The 20721-nt window shown below is 43.9% G+C and overlaps 1 protein-coding gene across 1 annotated transcript in view; it reads left to right on the forward strand.

The window, feature by feature from the left end:
* Positions 1 to 4939: 4939 nt before the first annotated feature.
* The window catches only part of PPP1R1B (protein phosphatase 1 regulatory inhibitor subunit 1B), a 79361-nt gene continuing 63579 nt past the window's right edge, over positions 4940 to 20721 (forward strand). The window contains exon 1 of the mRNA XM_044298994.1: positions 4940 to 5357. Within this exon, the coding sequence (XP_044154929.1) occupies positions 5220 to 5357 (138 nt within the window). The 5' untranslated portion in view covers positions 4940 to 5219. The remainder of the gene's footprint in view (positions 5358 to 20721) is intronic.

Genomic DNA, 20721 nt, shown 5'->3' on the forward strand with positions numbered 1-20721 from the left:
CTAAAATGCTAATCTCTCAGAAAGGAGGGAGGTGCCATTAGAAAATGACGTACTGTTTGAATCTAGGGGGACATTTACCTAGACCGGCGATTTAGACGTTCTTAGTCCCTGTCCACTGCCAGTTGATGCACCTTAGATATGTAGAGGTGCCGGCCTCTACATAACTTAGGCGCTTTAGCGGCAGCCGTCTGGCTTGCTTAAGTATACGCCAGGTCCCTTGCTGGTGTAGATTTGTCATTTTCTACGCCAAAAACAAGCATAGAAAATGATGAATCAGATGGGCCTGCCGGGCTGTCCTCTTCCCCGCCCACGCCCTCTATTTTCACCAGTTCTGAAAAAAGTGCAATACATGGGGGGAAAAAGGCGCAGATTTTTCTTCAAAATACCATTGCGACAAAATCTACGCCTTTAATACGCCAAAAAGCAGCAAATATTTTTTTATAAATGACCCCCCAAGTCTTTAAAGGGAACCTGTCATCAACTTGAGCATAAAATAGTGACAGAAATGCTGATGTCAGCGGTGTGTCAGTCATAAGCTAAAAGTCAGTGGTTGCCGAGAACCAGCATCATAATCACTGCAGCACAGGTCTTGAAAAGAGTCACATCTACCTGAGAAGAGTCCTGGTTATTCATAATCTCCTGCTCTCCTCGCCCATCTGCTGATGACTGACAGTTCTCTCCTAGAGAGGAAAGGAGAAATCTAGGTAGAAGATGTCAGTCATCAGCAGGGAGAGCAGGAATTCATGAATAACCAGGACTCTTCTCAGGTGGCCGGGACTCTTTTCTAGGCCCAGTCTGCAATGATTGTGATGTTGGTTCTCGGCAACCACTTAATGTTAACTTTTAAATGACAGACCACTGAAATCAACTCACCTGTCTCTACTTTATACTGCCGTTATTATGGGCAGCACAAAGTTGATGACAGGTTCCATTTAAATTAGATGTGTTTAATAATTTTTGGTGATGTTTTAAAAATGTTCATGTTATTCAAAAATTACAAAAATCTTGCAGTTTTCACTAAGCTTAAAGGGGTTGTCTCACTTCAGCAAGTGGTATTAATCATGTAGAGAAAGTTAATACAAGCCACTTACTAATGTATTGTGATTATCCATATTGCTTCCTTTTCTGGCAGGAATAATTTTTCCATCATATTATACACTGCTCATTTCCATGGTTACGACCGCCCTGCAATCCATCAGAGAGGCCTTGCTTGCACACAATAGGAAAAAGTGGCGACCTCTTTGGTGGCTGGAACCGTGGGGGTTCACATACATGTAGGCTGGTACTTTTTTCTAGAGTGTGCAAGCACAGCCATCGCTGCTGGATTGCCAGGTGGTCGTTACCATGGAAACGAGCTGTGTACAATGTGATGGAAAAATGAATACAGCCAGCAGAGGAAGCAATACATTAGTAAGTGCCTTGTATTAACTTTCTCTACATAATAAATGCTATTTGCTGAAGTGACATAGCCCCTTTAATTAAATCGCTGACAATTTCTGTTCTGTGTAAATCACTTTTCAGCAGTCATCTGATTATCATCACAGGCAAGATTATGATGACAGTTAGCACCTATAAATGCAGATAACAAAAGGACCTACCTTTCACAATAGGTGATGCCATGGCTTATCTACTCCCCTTCCCTGCAAAATGATCTCTGCACAAGTCACAGAGCATGTATTATTATTTTTTTACATAAGAAGTGAATAGGCATCTCTTGTCTACTGTGACTATGGTCCATGTGGCTGCTGTAAAACATATGTCTAAATGCTGTTAACAGCAGCTCAGGCACAATGTCTGCCCGCATAATCATGTACAAAAAAATAAAATACAAAAATCTACAATCATAAAATAGAGATTATAAAAAAAAGAAAATTCAACACATGAACACAACAGAGGCACCGATGGACCGGAGCGGTGGGTGGCAGGTAAGGTAAGTATGAATCTTCTGTATAGACAGGCAGGCTGCGGGCACTTGCTAAAACCTCAGTGTTCCCGGGGAACGCCTTTATCTAAGAATCTATTATCCATTACCTATATATACTGTAGGTCTTCTGGCATGATGACTGACTAAAATGAATACAGAGAGCTAATTTTGGTTGGTTATCTATGGTATCACTGGTCCATGAAATCATATGTCTCTAGTTCAGTGCAGAGGCAAAACCTTAAACCCCTGGGACCCTGTGCAAAATCCGAGGCCTCAACCTACTATGTACTATCTATAATGCTGATCCTATGTGGTAGAAGACCCTTCAGGCACCTGGGTATTGGTGTGATTGCTATCTCTTCACCACTCATGGCTATGTCATGGTTCTTCAGATATATTTCCATATGCAGAGCTTTTTCTAAGCTGAAGACATTAGATCTAGTGCAGATTTTAATAATTATAAGCAAATAATGACCATCTCGAATAAACAGATTGAATTTTTGGTCTTTTTATCAGGACTCCCCCCTCTCTTCATCCTGAACTCATTAACACTGCAGGCCCCCTGCCTAGAGATATTTAATAATGCATGGTCAGTTTCCAGAGAGACACCATTCATATAATAAGCAGATTTCCCTTGTTCTCACTGATTGCTACCCTCTTTCAGTCATCAAACCGTTTTTCCTAGATAAAATGTATTTTACTATAAGTTGCTCATTGTAATATCTTCCTTTTACTGTATTTAGAAGCTACCATAACTATTGTGTAACTCTTGGGGGTTCAGTCATACCTGGCCTGGTCCCATTAACAACCCATAACATTTTAACTATTAGCCTCACCCATTCAATTTTATTTATATCTAAACAGGTACAAAATGATGTGATGAGTGTGAGCTAGACAGCCATTTGTCACAATTTGGCGTATCTAAGGGGACATTTGATGCATCTTGCTTTAGAAAAATATACTACACCTAGCTTGCCAAGGAGTGGCCAAGGATGCACCATTCCCCCCAAAATTGCACCTAATTTCAGCACAAACTTTTGTGGCAATGTAAGCCAACCAATAGGTGGTATGAATGCTCTTCTGAAAGCCATGCGCTAGTCATCAGTGTCCACTGTACATGCTGCATTTGCAGATGATGACACCATTACCAATGAATGTTATGGTGACTTGATCAATAGCTTTATCATTAACCTTTTCCTGCATTCACAGGGGCCAACTATTATCTGGATCATTCATAAATGAGTGAATCATGAACATAGTTGGTCGGTGTCTTTAGTAAGTGAGACCATAACAGTCTTTAATGATCGTGGGGCATGCAGCAGTTGTGCTTGAGGCAAAGCATAAAAATGAGGGATCATCCCACATCTGCTCCAACATCATAGATGGTCGAACTGTTTCTCCCTATCAAAAAGATTGCCAATCGGACCACCTACAATTTTCAATCTGAAGCCCAAACTCACTGATGTGTGGCTGCCTTAAGATGTTATACCAATATGAACCTTGGCTTATGCATTAGGCCATTGCATTTGCAGCAATTATCTAAGATATATCTAGTACCAAAAGTACCACTGTTACTTGTACCATGACAGTGGAACTATAGGGTGACTATATGTATTTGACACAGTGGTTCCTAAGAGCCCACTGTATAGCCAAACCCCAAGCAAAGATGGGGGTGTTCGCTGTTCCTTCTGCACAGGACAAACATACAGTGTTGGAGGCAGCCGGACCTGTCCGCGTCTCTACTCAATAAGAGATGCTGAGCATACTGTAAATATGATTCTGCAAATATAAAAAAAAGAAACTTAGTTGGCTACACATAAAACTGAAAAAAAAAAAAAAAAATAAATCACATGGGTGCCAGGCTTAAAATAGAATCAAAGGCACTTCTTATCCAGTGCCCTGTGGTTTGCAAACAGATACTAGCCAAAGAATATACAGAATCCACGGTAGCACTCATCTAGGGGGAGTTATTGGGAAACAGCGTGTTACGTAACTAACTAAGCAATCCAAGTAAGGCTGGGTGCATGAAAATTAGTGGTGTCCAGCTGGACCCAACTGTTTATGTTATGTGCAATTTAGTGCACCCATCCAGCTTCCATAGCCTGAAAGCTCCATACAGAAATATGCTGCCTGCTACATTTTTCTGTCTGGCGCTAGGAGACATCCGCACATAAGAACAAAATTGGCCAAACTTGCTCATTTTAAATGTCAATTGGGGGAGGGGGGGCCAATTCTTCCCCAAAAGATGATGTTGGGAAAAGGAAGAATCGGGTATGTTGAGTTTCAAAGTGCCTGAGCCTTTGCTCTCATTGCCAGATGTTTACGGCAGCAGCTTACTCCCCTCTGCCTGTTGAAAACACTTGCACGCCTTTGGAACAGAATGCATGCGTATGGGAAGGTCAGGAGGAATCTCTGTCTGCTAAAGGAGCATTTGGCCAACAGCTATTTGAGATGTTTGTCCAGTTTTAGGACATACCTTAAAAATTCAGCTCTGCTGCATCTGTATATAAGTATCTGAGTCCCATCTAGTCCTATCTTCTGGTCATTTCTGGGAGGGATCAAGATCAAGAGATACATAGATTCATGAGACACCAGGAGATGTTTCCAGGATACAATGGTACATTTCAGCTGTAGGGCTAGGTGTTCACATGAAACAGCATAGAACCAGATGTCATAATGTCTGCGACTTTACAAGTGTTATTTCATCCACCCATATCCAGAAATTTGTGATTAAGAAGTGATAGGCCTTGGAGTTCCTCAACAGCTGGAAATCCACAGGCTGTCCAAGCCTTATATAAGTATCCTGCAGAGCCTTGATGTTTGCAAGGTTTATAACGTATATTATGATAGGGTGAGGGAGAAGAGGTATATAGCACGGGACAGACTGGGAGACGTATAGACAAAAGGTGCAGTGTACAGAGCAGACATGCCAGGCTAGAGGTAGAATCCAACCTGGCAGCTGTACAAGGATATCCTCCAGCACTGAGTTAACAGAGCTGAGATCAGGAGATACACTTTCTGTACAGACTGGTTACAAGCGAGGGTGAGAGGAGACAAACTGGTATAGGGCAGAGGGAGGTACCAAGGTCATCAAGTAAGAGGAAAGGGGGGTCAAAAGAGTTAGAGGAGTGCAAGAGAATACTATACAGTGTATCACTGAGTGGAGGCTGAGAGGGGGGAATAGCAAGGAGGAGGGAGAGGTAAGGAGCAGAACTACAGGAGGTAAACAGCTCAGGGTGAGACACAGAAGGACAGAGAACACAAGAAGACTTCTGAGAAGTGACAAGCCGCCAGGATGAGTTCTGGGGCTCCGCAAGGAATGCACTCCAGCCTCTCACAGAGTAACCCACAGACAGAGTCTAAGGGGAGAAAGAAGATCCAGTTTTCGGTGGCTGTTCCCCCCAGTCAACTTGATCCAAGAGCAGTGGAGATGGTGAGTACCCAGAACGGTGCTTTAAATGGCATCACTATACACATAGATAATTTATTAACCTGGTAACTGCCAGGATAGTTTTTTGCTATATTTGTACTTTCATATATATCAGGTAGCTATACCAAGCCTTCTCAACTGGCTCCTTTACACTTACTTCTTCTACATAGTCTATACATTAGTGATCTGAGACGGCCATTTTCTGATTGACTTGTCGTTCGTGTGAAGATTGATGTTCTGGTGATAACGTCACAATTTATATAATAATGATTGCTGCCCTGATCCATCACCTGGTAGACCGAGGTGTGGCTTCTGTAGATAGGGTGGATATCTATCATTTGGCATAAACATTCTTCCAAATATTGCCACCGACCGCACCCAACAATGACTGAATTCAATATGTCAGATGAAGTTTTGAACAGATATCTACCTTCACTTGGCATCTGACACAGGTAAAGGCCTTCATTGTACTTTTTTCTAAATTTGCCAAAATGTTATGCTGGCTTTGCATGCCACCTGGTATTAAGAAGACAATCAGTACCCTACTGATACAAAAAGAAGTGTCCAGTGTCTTGAGAGACCTAAAAGTGGGGCTTTATTCAGACATAAACCCATAACCGTACAAGTAGCCAAAATACAGTCCAAACAATGCTTACGCATTTTGGTCACAGCAGTATGAATAAGGACACGGTGTGTGTCCAAAATGTGTAAACATTGTTTGGATTGTCGTTTAGCTACTTGTATGGTTATGGGTTTATGTCTGAATAAAGTCCCAATTTTAGGATCCTCAAGACGTTGAACACTTCTTTAAAGGGGTTTTACCATCACACACAATGTGGGCATATCGCTAGGATATGCCCCCATTGTCTGATAGGTGCGGGTCCCACCTCTGGGACCCGCACCTACAATGAGAACGGAGCGAGGAAATGAACGGAGGGCACACTGCGCATGCGCGGCCGCCCTCTATTCATTTCTATGGGGCCGCCGAAAATAGCCAAGTTCTGGGGTCCTCCAGCCATAGCTCTCCCCGCTCCGTTCTCGTTGTAGGTGCGGGTCCTAGAGGTGGGACCTGAATCTATCAGACAATGGAGGCATATCCTATGTGATAGGAATACCCCTTTAAGTATACCGAGGTTTGTTCACAAACGGAGTCCGAGACGCAGGGATCTTTAGCATATGGGTACGACGATGCCTAAAAAGTCTGTTGACACGGAGTGGGAATTAATGATTGCTTTGGGGTATTTACATGCAATGATAATTAGTAATCGCATCACATGCAGAATTGAAGCTTACAAATCTACTCTGAAGGTGCCCAGTCGACTATCCTATGTGTATGGGGGTCTGACAGGTGGGGGCTGGAAGTGTTAGGCAGACAGCCAGGTAGCCTGAACCAGGTAGTGGAGATCAGATTAGTATGTTTCTCTTCACACGCCCTACTGTTTGGGGTTTGGATCCTCTGGTGGGCCCAGGCTCTGAAATCATAATGGGCCTCAAAGGTTCAGGAGAAAAAAAACACTTGGAGACAGTAAATTGCCACTAGATGATATATGGGTCAGGCCCCAAGAATAATTTCCTCTGGTGGGTCAAATTTCAGGGTCCATATAAGGCTACCACACCCAGACCACTTGCACTAAACAAAACTTTGATCTCCATAGACCCCTAATAGTGATGTACGTTTGGTTCAGTAGAATTAGGAAGTCCTGCAGCCATTATACAGATGCTAAAATGATGCCATATTACAGCGTTATGGAACTAGTGTTAAGAAGATAATCACATAACACAAGTTCTGGATCTCAGTCCTTTTCCATCAATGCATTGGTCCACAGTAGAGAGGACAGCTATAGAGAGTTGATAATATATGATGTTTTATAAGCTGCACTGGTTCCTTTTCATTTATAAGCCTGGGCACAAGCTGAGGAGACCAGATTTATGCTCGACATCACTTGAGCAATAAGTAATCTTGCATCATATAATTTGGGAACAATCCTGCTGGGCCATGAGAAACTCTGTGGATTAATCAGTAGGCTACGCAGCGGCATTCAGAATATCAGTGTATTAGTGTGTGTGGTCTTTAATTAAATTCTGAATGGAGGACATGTGTTCAGTGCAGACTGCTCATTCCTGTTCAACTTTTCCCCAGTGTGTAGCAGAGGGTTACTGAGAATCAGACAATGTTACAAGAGAGAAAATGATGGAGGATAATGGGGAAAGTCTAATAGAAGGCAATAGAGCAGTAGATGTAAATGACCTATAACACCTAATATGACATTTAAAGGCTCACTAAGACAGCCCCTTTTAAGATAGAAGCTGAAGTAGCGATCAGTGCATAGCCAGCTTCTTTAAATCCTGTGAAGCCACAACTAGGGATGAGCAAATTTCATATTTTGAAGTTTGTGTGCGGGTTTGTGTTGTAGTATTTACTGAATTGTGTTATGGATTCCGTTACCACGGACCATCATGCAATTCCATGACGGAATGCATAACGGAATGCCTTTAGAAGCATTCCGTTACTCATTCCATCATAATAGAAGTCTATGGCCTGCATAACGGATCCGTCCGGATTACATTATGCAGGAGAGGACTGCAGCATAACGTAAACCGGACGGATACGTTAAGCAGGCCATAGACTTCTATTATGACGGAATGAATAACGGAATGCTTATAAAGGCATTCTGTTATGCATTCCATCATGGTCCGTGGTAACGGAATCCATAACGCAATTCAGTAAATACCACAACACAAACCCGCACATGAACTTCACTCATCCCTAGCCACATGAAGCATTAAAGGGGTTCTGCACTTTGTTTTAACTGATGATCTATCCCCTGGATAGATCATCAACATCTGATCGGCAGGGGTCCGACACCCGGGACCCCCGCCGATCAGCTGTTTGAGAAGGCAGCGGGCGCTCCAGCAGCGCCGTGGCCTTCTCAATGTTTACTGCTGACTCAGTGACGTCATGACTAGTATCAACTAGCGTGGGCAGGGCTAAACTCTGTTCACTTGAATGGAGCTTAGCCCCACCAACGCTAGTTGATACTAGTCGTGACATCACTGGGCCAGCGCTAAACAGTGAGAAGGCCGCGGCGCTGCAGGAGCGCCACTGCCTTCTCAAACAGCTGATTGGCAGGGGTCCCGGGTGTCGGACCCCCGCCGATCAAATGCTGGTGATCTATCCAGAGGATAGATCATCAGTTAAAACAAAGTGCAGAACCCCTTTAAGTCATTCAAATGAATGGCCAATCTTGGAGGGTCTAAGTGTACCAGTCTACCAGAGTGGGAAAAGAGCTAACTGATCATTCTGGCTTAGACAGAGGGGTCCATGTTTGGGTTCTCGAGTCTATAACATTCATGTACCCTAATAGGGCTGTTAGAGATCAGTGAGTGTGAACCCACTTTGCCAACTAACTGGTTTGGCTTTGGGCAAAACCCTGAGGGTGTTATTCTATCACACCTCCGGTATTCACACTGTAAACTCTATACAGGGATCTGGAGTTTGCTGCAGGGAAGCAACCGGACCGCTACCTCCTTCATACTTCCAGTTGGCAGCTGAATTACTGGGGTCAGAGACTCTGGTAAATTGCAGTAGAACTAGATCAAACACCTTTGCTGTGTCTGAGCCCACAGGGGACAGTAGGAGAGCGGTAGGCACGGTCCACAGATCTAACAGTACTGACCCCTTATGCTCCCTCTGTAACAGAAGGCTTTCAAGGTCTCTCCGCTGGATAATAACCTTGCTAGTCCACCAGAAAAAAAGTTTTGCCCCTGACTTTTTTCATTCCAAGAATATTCTTGACTTCATGAACATTTTCAAAAGTGAGAGGAGAAGAGACTTCAGCAGAACTTTTACACAATTGATTAAAGACCACTGGCTTGAACAGAATACATTAAAAGAATTTGGTAGTCACAGAGACGCAGGGAGTTTTCCTAATTAACAATTCACAGACAAGCTTAATTTTCTTGATAATTTCAAATGGTTCAAGGAAATGAGGAGTCGGTTTGTAGGATGGCACTTTAAGTTTAATATATTTTGCCGAAAACCACACCTTGTTACCTGGAGCAAACTGAGGAGTACTTTTACGCTTCCGGTCTGCATTTTATTCACTGGAACAGAGGCTTTCTCAAATGCACTGTTGGTTTTTTGCCAGACTCTAGAAAAATTTTCCACAGTTACATCAGCTGGCGATACTCCTGAGGAAGCAGAGACACAGTTACAAACCTTAACTCTAGTACTAACCCTAATACAAACCCTAACCCTAATAGCAACTCTCATGTACCTTACACAGTGACCATAATCTATACCTGTCCATATATATCTGTATTAACTGCATCTTTTATAACTTGTAGCTGACATATAGCATACATAGCAGTGTCCTGATACATCAGGTACAAGGTATAACAGATCTATTACACCTTGTACCTCACATATTGGTACACACTGCATGTATTATATGGCATAATAGATGCAGTGGGTACAGATACATAGTATATACACCAGTGTACTATATACAGCAGTGTACTGATATGTGAGGAACAAGATGCAATTTATAGCTCATACCACGTGACCTGTGATGTCACACTTTTTACCCACTACATTCTAGCTTCTACCAGACTACAATGGAATGGTTAAAAGGGGGTCCTCCCTCTGGAGTCAGTAATTTAGGCTGAACTCTAACCCACTAATACAAACCCTAAACCGACTAGCCCTAATCCACAAACCCTCATCCCTAACCTAAACCCTAAGCTGCATTCAGTGTAAAGGATGTGCTTTACTCATATAGCCTAGAGTCATGTGACCATCAGCGACATGTAAACAGTGACATCATGCTTACTGTTACCCACTGCATTCTAGCTTCTACCAGAACTGCAGGATAAGCTATTTTCGTCCAAGTCCAGACTCACTGCTTCTGTCCTGCAAGTCCCCAAGAGAGTTGAGACAAATAGGGACAATACTGCTGCCAGTGGGGAGAGGTTTTCAGGGGACGGTACTGCTTTCAGAGGATCTAGCAGATTGGGTCTCCAGCTGTCAGGGACCCCGAAGGGAAGACAGAAGTGGTGTCACGGGTAGAGTCACAGGAATCAAGATAGAGCGGAGGTGCACCCCCTGAGCTGCCACCCGGTCCCCTGTCCCTGCCTACTTGCACCACCCGCCCTAGGTGATGGAGCGCAACTGGGCGACAGTCCCTAACCTACTAAGTGCAAGCAGAGAGAAAGAGACAGCAAGGAAGAGGACAGCCACTGAGAAGTTACAATAAGCAGAAAAGAGGTAGAACAAAAATGGAAGACGAGGCGGGTCAACTAGCCGAGGTCAGTCCAGGAGGTCACGTCAGAACAAAGGAAGAGGCAAAGAAAAATCCATAAACAAGCCAAGGTTAAAATCTGAGAGGTAGCGTCAAGGTACGCGGAGCAGGCAGAAGAGGTGTCAAGAGGCGGATTGAGGTTCAATTCCAGACTTAGCTTAATAACAATAAAGTACACAGCCTATAGGACAAAAATCACAGGCAACCTGTAGCCAGCAGGCCGTCTGTATTTATAGTGGGGAGTGAGGGTCATGTGACGTGGCCAGCGTCACATGACCGACAGACAAACAAGTCGAGCCCCGATTGATCAGCTCGGCGCTCAAGGCAGATCTAGGAGCAGGGAGCCTCCCAGCTAGCAAGGCCGCCCTGGGAACGAGGCCAAACACAGATCCTCGCTCCCGAAGCTAAGCAGCAGGTCTGCGGCTGATGGGAGACCGAGTGCACCTTCGGCGCCCCGTTACAAGTGGTTTATTAATGCTTCTGCCTTCTCCTTTGCTCTGTGGACATAGCTAAATAACCATTATGTGGTGAATGGAGGAACCGGCTACGCTGCCTTCTCCAGTTGACCCAGCGATTACGTGTCACAGGTTAGGGGGTGCGATAGGCTTGCCCCAGGTGCTGGCAACCCACACTACGCCACAGCTTGAAGGGTCTATAATGTGTAGTAGTTTTTCTTCTTGATCAGGGTCAAAATATCTTGAAAGAGCGTCAGCTTTAATATTTTTGTCTGCGGTTCAGAAATGAAGGAGAAAATGAAACTGAGTAAAAACCAATAAAATTCATGCTTGACAAGGATTAAGCCACTGTGCAGACTGACGTATGATTTTTGTGGTGGGTGTAAATTATCACTGGTTGAGTTGCACCCTCAAGAAGATACCACCATTTTTCCAGAGCCAATAGTTCCACCAATGGAATAATTGAGTTCTGGAGCAGTAAAAGCCTTGAAGAAACAAAAAACGCATTACTGTTTTGCCAGAAGAAATTATTTTGTTTTACGACCGCTCCAACTCCTGTAGAAGATGTCTTCCTTTACAATAATTGCTTACTGAAATCCAGATGCAAAGTTGGCCCTGAAGAAAAGGCTTGTTTTAAACTCACAAAAGCTGTTTCAGCCTCAGGTGTCTACCCTTTAGTATCTGCTACCTTGCTGGTCAAGGCTGAGATGGGAACCATGAGAGAAGAAAAATTTGGGATATATTGTCTATCATAATTTGCAAAATCTAAAAAACATTGGTTTGTTTTCAGACCACATGGGTGACGGCAGTTCAATACAGCAGTTCATTTTTTGGGGTCGATCTGAAGACCTTGATTCATGAGATGATATATCCGAGGAACGGGAGTGAAGACTTTTTAAAGATATATTTTTTCGAGTTTAGCATAGAGACGATTCTCCCTCAGTCTCTGGAGCACAATTTTAACATGTTTGCAATAAGACTCAAGGTCTTGAGTAAAAATGTAAATATCATCCAGATAAAACTACTATACAGACATATAGAAGGTCTCTGAACACGTCATTGAGGAATTCTTGGAAAAATGCTGGTACATTGCTAAACCAAAGGGGATCAGCATGTATTTGTAACGCCCATCACGGGTTTTGATGGCAGTTTTCCATTCGTCGCCTTGACAAATACAAATCAAGTTATAGTCCCAACGTAATTGAAGATTTTAGATCCACATAGTTGGTCAAATAATGCAGAAATTATGGTAGATGTTCATGTTGATTTCATTGAGGCCTCTATAATCTATACATGGATGAAATGATCCATCTTGTTTCACAAAAAAGAAACCAGCACCAGCAGGAGAACATGATTTTCCAATGAACCCCTGTCCAAATTTTGCTTAATGGGGTTCTCCGTGCATTTCCCTAATTAGCACTTGTTACTAACCTGTGGAGGAAAGATGTTTTACATAGTACTTACCCTCCCTCGCTCTTCTGACACTGCCGTCTCCCTTGAACTCCCCTGGAGGCTCTTTCGTCCGGGTCCTGATGGTATGTGGCCGCTTCTCAAAGTACTTATCTTCACAGACATTTGCTCAAGGAAGAACTTCTTCGACTTCCAATTCAGGACAAGATTATGTTTTTGCAGTCATAACAGCCCCAACAGAAGAGAACTAGTCAATTCTGGAAGCACCATAAAACATATCTTCTTAGAGTGAAGAACTCCAACTCGTAATTCCAAGGGTTCAGTGATGCACTGTACGGACTCAGACAGAGCCCTTTCATTGACATATGTCATCACCAAGGCATTCTTCAGACGTCAAACTGGAATTAGGTACTGAGCCACCACGCCTGATGCAGGAAACTACCTGCCGAATCAGAAACAAGAAGGGACAACACAGTGAACCTAATACCTTCAAACAACAGAGTTACAGGAACAGGCAGAGATGGAGAGGAGTTATCTTCGCCCATAGTCTCCTTTTCCTACTGACTCTAGTTTCTAAAGTTTTCCGGCTTCTTGAGACAGATGTGGGCAAAGTGATCTTTGCCACCACCATATAGACAAGGGGGGACATTTACTAGGATCAGCGATTTAGATGCCGGTTTTAGTCTATGTCCACTGGCAGTTGATGCGTCTAAGTTGCTGGCGGTGCGACTTGCTTAAATCTATGGTAGTGCCCTTGCTGGTGTAGATTTAAGTCATTTTTTATGCCAAAAACATGTATAGAAAATAATAAATAAGATGGGCTGGCAGGCCCGCTCCCTTTTTCTGCCACCTCAGAAAAGTGGTGTGAGCTGGGAAAAGTCGCAGATTCGGGTGCAAATCCCCTTTGTGACTGAGTCTGCGAAAAAGGACGTAATAAAAAGTGCCGTACTTCTCATCATAAATGACCCCTAAAGTCCATTGGCATGTCTATGCCCTCATTCTTCCTGAGATAGCTTTCCCTTATCCACATGCATTGGCTCAGGTGCTGACAATGGAGGAGAAAGACAGAGATTTTTGAAATTTAGGTGCCAGAAGGATGGGTCTTATTTCCCTCCCTATCTTCTTAGCTCCTTATTGTTCAGGGAGAGCCATACAATTAGTTGAGGCTGTGCCCGATACAACTCTGTCTGATTCACTTGTCTCATATCTATGTGTAACTGTTCCCCAAATTTTCCCCAGAAAAAAAGCTTCTTATCTCCTTCATAGAAATGACATACCCTTTGGTCTGAGATCAATGGTGGAACCTGGAAAATAGCTGTTGGCCATGTCATATCAATCTATTACAGTTGGAAAGTGATGTTTATGGCTGCATGACAATGTTGATAGTTTCGGGGAAGATGTGGGAACATGTCATAAATCAGTACTGCTTAGGGGGCAACGATTTGGCTATAATCTTCCATGTTGGGTGCAAATGTCCTCACAACAATGTCAGATCATAAAGACCTAACAGCCTGCTTTTAACCTTCCCAATTTTAAGCCATCAAAGCCACTGAATTAAATCAAACAAAAGCACATTATGATCAGTACTCCCATGTCTTTTACCATTCTTTCAAGGTGTAAGAGAACAGCAAGAACAAGCATGAAAGGTGGAGCCCAGAAGGCTGACATATTACAACCCTGAGCTTGTATGGAGCAGTAATACGGCTGAGTGCATGGACCTTTTCATCAATCCTCTCCCCCACTTGTTTTCTGGATATATGGCTGTAAATGCTGTCACAGATAAATAGGTCATTCCTGTTTTTAGACCCATCAGACGGATTATTGTCACTGCTCTCAGGAAGGTGTTCTGTTTGCATGTTAGTGTTCTACCCCATATTTCCTCTTTTGCCATTGTAAGTATTGTACAATAGATATCACTGTCCTGTGTGCAGGGTGCAAAGTCTCAGCTATGTAAACCTGTAGGGATACACTGAGTAAATATTTTTCATTGCAAAATCTGTAGCAGGCCACCCCATCTACATGTGCCATTTATAATTCTGAAGTCTTTTTCTTTGGCAGAGGGCCTTTGAGTTCCCTTAGGCATCAAGGTCTAGAAGCGTCTGCCACTTCTGCATCCCCTATAGCAATACCCCCCTGTAACCTCTGGCTATATATATCATGTATGACTTTTTGTGCTCAGACTCGACAGAGCATGACGCAAGCAATACCCGCTAATTGATGCTTGGCCATTGTGCAACCCAGTTCTGCCCACAAATTCCTAGCAAAGGCAGTGACATGAGGGTTTTACAGTGCAATCTCATCTTAATCCACACCCTTGGTGAAATAGGTAAATATAGAGTATTAACACAATGCATGAGTGAGAGAACACAGGGACTATAGAGGACTCTGCATGCTGGAGGAAAACTTTATTTTTTAGAGTCTTAGGTGTGGTAAACCTTTGGCACTTCTTGAATGTTGACCTCTCAGACTGTCAGTGTCTAGACACCCATGTATTGCCACGTAAGTGCCTCTCAGGGTCACAGAAGGGTTCCCCCCCTACCAGCACAGAATCCCCAAAAGGATCTAGGATGCTTTGGGTCTCTGGAGCTGCAGCTCCGCAGCGAGCATGTAACAGGTGTCCAAGCGTTGGTCTGTGGGTATTTTATTCAAATATTATCAGACAAAGGCAGGAAAATTTTAAAGCAGGAGTGCACAACTTGCGGACCGGGGGCCACATGTGGCCCTTGATACCATTCTGTGCTGTCTCCAACCATCTGGTAACAGACATGTATGTCAAGTCTTGTGGCTGCTCAGATGTATTTTTATGGAATTCTCCCATTAGATAGGAGTCCTGGAGCTGTAACTAGACATTAAAGGGGTTATCCCACTTCATCTTGATTGAAGTCTTCTCCCGGCCGCGCCGCGCGCTGGACTGAATGGGCACGCTGCCGCGCATGCGCAATGGTGACTTATTCCTACAGAGCCGGCGTGCACGTTCGCAGCTCTGTACTATTCTGGCCGGGAAGAAGTCACCGTCGCGCATGCGCGGCAGCGTGCGCGTTCAGAACAGCGAGCGGACCGGCCGGGAGAAAAGAAGGAGTCTTCTGGGCAAGCGCGACCTTCCAGCTTTTGGAGAAGAGCAGTGGTCGTAACCAGGGGAGACCGAGTCACAACAATCAGGTAAGTGGGGATGAATTTTATACTAATCGGTGGGGATTTGTTAATAAAGTATATTTACAAAAATGATCACTGTCAAATCATTAACAGATTTAACAGTGATCATTATGATGGGATAACCCCTTTAATGGTATATACTGTATGTATAATATGCCATAAATAATTTTAGTTGTTAATGCTCCTTTAAATGTTATTTTTAGCCCCTGACGTTGGTTCAGTCTGACAATGTGGCCCCCACCCAGAAAACGTTGTGCACCCCTGTTTTAGAGCATATTGGTGCCCTACTTCAGGCTGGGTCTGTAGTCTGTGTGGAGGAAGCACCTGCCTTCTCTCAGACTCAGTTCACACTTTTTTTCCCGTACATTTTCTGTTCTCTCATTTCATTTCCAAGGGACTTTATGCCTTAAAATGGCTTCATTAAGGTCACAATTCATTGCTTTTGGTAGGAGGAATAGAGTCAAATGCTATGCTTTATCACCCTGTAAGGGTGTGTTCACATGGGTAGATTTATTACAGAAATTTCTGAGACTGTCCCATTAATCTGAATATTTGCAGAAATCCCTGCACATTCTGCAAAGCAACCTCATTCAGATATGTGGAATATACTTTTAATTTTCAGAAATGTTTGCAACAAATCTGCCACGTTTCAATATACCCTGAATGGAATATCAAACTCAATAGATACCAATCTACTAGGACTGATTAGGCTTCAATCCATTCAAAACAAATCCTTTTTTGACTCATCATAAACTGCAGTTTGATGAACCATATTTTTTGGACTATAAGATGCACCCAAGACCTTAGATTAGATACCCAAGCTCCATCAAACACTCAAGCTCCATCAGTCTTATATCGGACTCCCCCCAACCTCCATCAGCCTCAGATTAGACCTCCCAGCCTCAGATCAGACTCCCATGACCTTCAGATCAGACCCCCATGGCCTTCAGATAAGCCTCTCATGAGCCTCAGATCAGAGCCCCATTAGCCTCAGATCAGACATTAAAAAAACCCCAAAAAGTACCTTTCTTACTCCAGGCGGCTTTGCCACTCTGCAGATCTGGCACTCACTGGTCCCTGCTCTTCTTATGGCTACCACTGCACTGTGACTTGACATTGCACAGAGTAATGTCATAGTGCGCGCCTACGTGCACTCCACCATGACACTGTACGCAGCCAGGACAGAGTGCAGAGAGGGGCCTGGAAAATGTCCAGGGAGGGTGAGTACTAGCAGCGCAACGGTTCCCTCACTGCTTCCAGCACCTCCTGCATGCTAATTACCATAAGCATTCGGACTATAAGACACACTACCGCACAGGGGGAAATAAGTGCGTCTTATAGTCCGGTAAAAATATGGTCATTATTTTGTAATTAAAAATATTGCTTACCCAATAAGCAGTTCTCAGTTAAAGCTACCCTCCAGTTCAAGAAAAAAAAAAAAAAAAACACATCACATTTAGGACCTATTGACATAACTGTAAAAATACATATCTGACATGGATCTATTAATTTCTATGGGGCCGCAAAAATTGTGGACAGCACACAGATGCCATCCATCTGCATCTAGGTGGCCAAGCCGCAAATTATAGAACACGTCTTATTCTTGTCTGTTTTGCGGACAAGAATAGGCATTTTTTACAATGGGTCCTGCTAAAAATGTGGGATACACACAGTCCGCATCCATATTTTGGGGATCTACAATTTGCGGCCCACAAAATAGATACGGTCATGTAAATGCTCTATAACTGCGTATTGAACAGAACACTTACATTCTGACCTCCTTTTCATCTTTTCCACCAATCCAAGAAGAAAAAAGGGGACTCGATCCAGCGAGTAATTCTTTATTCCATATCAAATTTTTAAAAACACCCATAGTCAGTGACCAGCAGTCTGACATGTTGCGGTCAAAAGACTCATGGACTGATCGGTAAAACTGCTGGTCACTGACTATGTACATAAGTTATAAAAAAAATTGTGGGAGTGATTGTTTAAGCTGGCCATACACATTAGACTCACTGATTTCAGCTGACTAGCTATATGTATGGAAGCCTCCTGACGCTCTCCCCTAACAGAAAATGTTAGGGGCAGTAAGAATCAGGCTGTTGGCTTTTAACATGCCCAATCCTTTTGTTCTTGAGGACTAAAGCCACTGCCAGAAGAATCTAGAATTGACTTAAAAGAAATGTGTTACCCAAAATTTTATCTGCCAGTTAATACCAGATAGAGACACATCCTTTTTTCCTAATCTTATTTTTTTCTGATTACATATTTTTGTATTCTGTTTCCTGGACATGATTATGGGGGGCGGCCATCTTGCCGGAGCTGTTCTTAACAGCATTTACAAAGCATTATGAAAATTGCTTTATAGCAGCCACATGGGCCATAGATACAATGGTCTGGAGAGGACCTCATTGATTTCTATGGGAGAGTTTTCTAGGCATGCTCTGTGACCTGTGCAGAGGTATCACGACCGGCGTGCCGATCACATACGTGACGCAAAGGGAGGGAAAAGGGAAGGCCCTGTCCAAGGGAGAGGGAAAGGTGGTGACCCCTAACTCACCTTGAGGCTGGCACCTGACTGCCCTGACGTCCCTAGACGGGTTTCTCACCCGTACGCCGATCACGTGCCTAAAACCCTGGCTTTCCCTAAGATGAGCCCTAGGTAGTGAATAGGGCGGTGGGAACACTAGTCCGCACCACTAACACTAAAGGAAAACACCAAGGAGAGGACAGACATTACAGACAAAACATATAATCCCAGGTGGGGAACAACAGTGGACAACAAAAGCCCAACAGGGATCCGGAGGGTAACGCTCTGGAACAACAACCAGGAATCACAGCTACACGGCTCCAGTGGGTCAGTATAGAAGTCCAGGCAGGAAGCTCTATATCTGGCAACCAGAGAAGTGGGAGAGGAGAATATAAGGAGGTTGAGAGTGACAGACAAGAAACAGCTGAGGAGAAGAAGCTATGGATCCCTGAGTGAGACAAAAAGGATTGCAAGGCAAACACAGAAAGCTATCATTAAGAAGCAGCATGATCTTTAGACATAGAGCGCGCAGCCACCCGCTGCGACTTCCTGACCCCGGGTATAACAGAGTCATACGTGGCTCTTGACACCCCCGTGACAGTACCCCCCTTTCCACGAGGGGCCTCCGGACACTCAGGACCAGGTCTCTCAGGATGAGAGGCATGGAAAGCCCGAACTAACCTGTCGGCGTTTACCTCTGACGCTGGAACCCACATTCTTTCCTCGGGACCGTAACCCCTCCAATGCACCAGATATTGAAGAGAGCGGCGGACCCGACGAGAATCAACAATTTTGGATATTTGAAACTCCAGATTACCATCAACAATAACAGGAGGGGGTGGCAGCGGTGATGGTTCTAGAGGTGGAACATACTTTTTGAGTAACGACTTATGGAAGACGTTATGGATTTTAAAAGTCTGAGGTAGCTCCAGGCGAAAAGCCACAGGGTTAATGATGGCTACTATTTTGTAAGGACCAATGAACCTAGGACCCAGTTTCCAAGAGGAAACCTTTAACTTAATATTCCTAGTAGATAACCACACAGTCATTCACTCCTAGGTCCGGACCTGGCGACCGTTTCTTATCAGCCATGCATTTATATTTACCTCCCATATTTCTCAAGTTAGCTTGCAGCTTCTGCCATACAGATGAAAGAGATGATGAAAACCGTTCTTCTTCGGGAACCCCTGATGACCCCCCTTCTTTAAAAGTACAGAATTGGGGATAAAAACCATATGCACCGAGAAATGGTGACTTGCCAGTGGATTCCTGACAGCGATTATTTATAGCAAACTCAGCTAACGGTAAATATGATGACCACACCTCTTGGTTTTCAGACACAAAACACCTTAGGTATGTCTCAAGGTTTTGGTTGGTACGCTCAGTCTGTCCATTTGACTGAGGATGGAAAGCTGAGGAAAAGGACAAGTGTACCCCCAAACCGGAACAAAAAGCTTTCCAAAACTTTGAAATAAACTGGGTTCCCCGATCCGAAACAACATCGGAAGGGACCCCGTGAAGCTTCACGATTTCACTGATGAATACCTGAGCAAGAGTCTACCATTTTGCTAAACCTGTCTACTACTACCAAGATAACTGTTTTACCCGCAGACAAAGGTAAGTCAGTGATGAAATCCATTGATAGATGTGTCCATGGCCTATTGGGAATGACAAGTGGCAATAAAGACCCTGCTGGACGTGTATGAGAGACTTTCGCGCGTGCACAAGTAGAACAAGTAGAAACAAAATCAATTACATCCTGACGCAACCTTGGCCACCAAAAACGACGAGACAATAGCTCCAAGGTTGCTTTACTACCCGGGTGCCCAGCAAGTGCAGAATTATGATGTTCCTTCAATAATGCGAGACGCAGGTTTAACGGTACAAACAATTTCTCTGAGGGGCAAGAGACCGGGGCATCCCCCTGGGCCTCTAACACCTTTCCCTTCAGAACAGAGTGTACAGCAGAGACAACCACTCCTCTTTGTAAAATGGGTACCGGATCACCAACATTACCCCCTCCAGGGAAACTACGAGATAATGCGTCTGCCTTGGTATTTTTTGCCCTAGGACGATAGGTGATGAAAAAGTTAAACCTGGTAAAAAATAGCGACCACCTAGTTTGTCTAGGGGTGAGACGCTTAGCCGATTCGAGGTACAGAAGGTTTTTGTGGTCCGTAATCACCGTGACGGGGTGGATTGCCCCCTCTAAGAAGTGACGCCATTCTTCAAACGCTAGTTTAATAGCTAATAGTTCCCTATTGCCAATATCATAGTTCTTCTCCGCTGCAGATAGTTTTTTAGAAAAGAAAGCGCAAGGACGCCATTTGCCAGGAGACGGACCCTGAGACAGTACAGCCCCCACTCCCACCTCTGACGCATCTACTTCAACAATAAAAGGCTGGGAGACATCAGGTTGAATTAGTACAGGTGCCGAGGTAAAAAACCTCTCTTTTAGAGAGGAAAATGCAATTTTAGCGGCGTCAGACCATTTAGAAAAATCAGTCCTCTTCCTAGTC

The sequence above is a fragment of the Bufo gargarizans genome, chromosome 6 (assembly GCF_014858855.1).
Source record: "Bufo gargarizans isolate SCDJY-AF-19 chromosome 6, ASM1485885v1, whole genome shotgun sequence".
Taxonomy (NCBI): domain Eukaryota; kingdom Metazoa; phylum Chordata; class Amphibia; order Anura; family Bufonidae; genus Bufo; species Bufo gargarizans.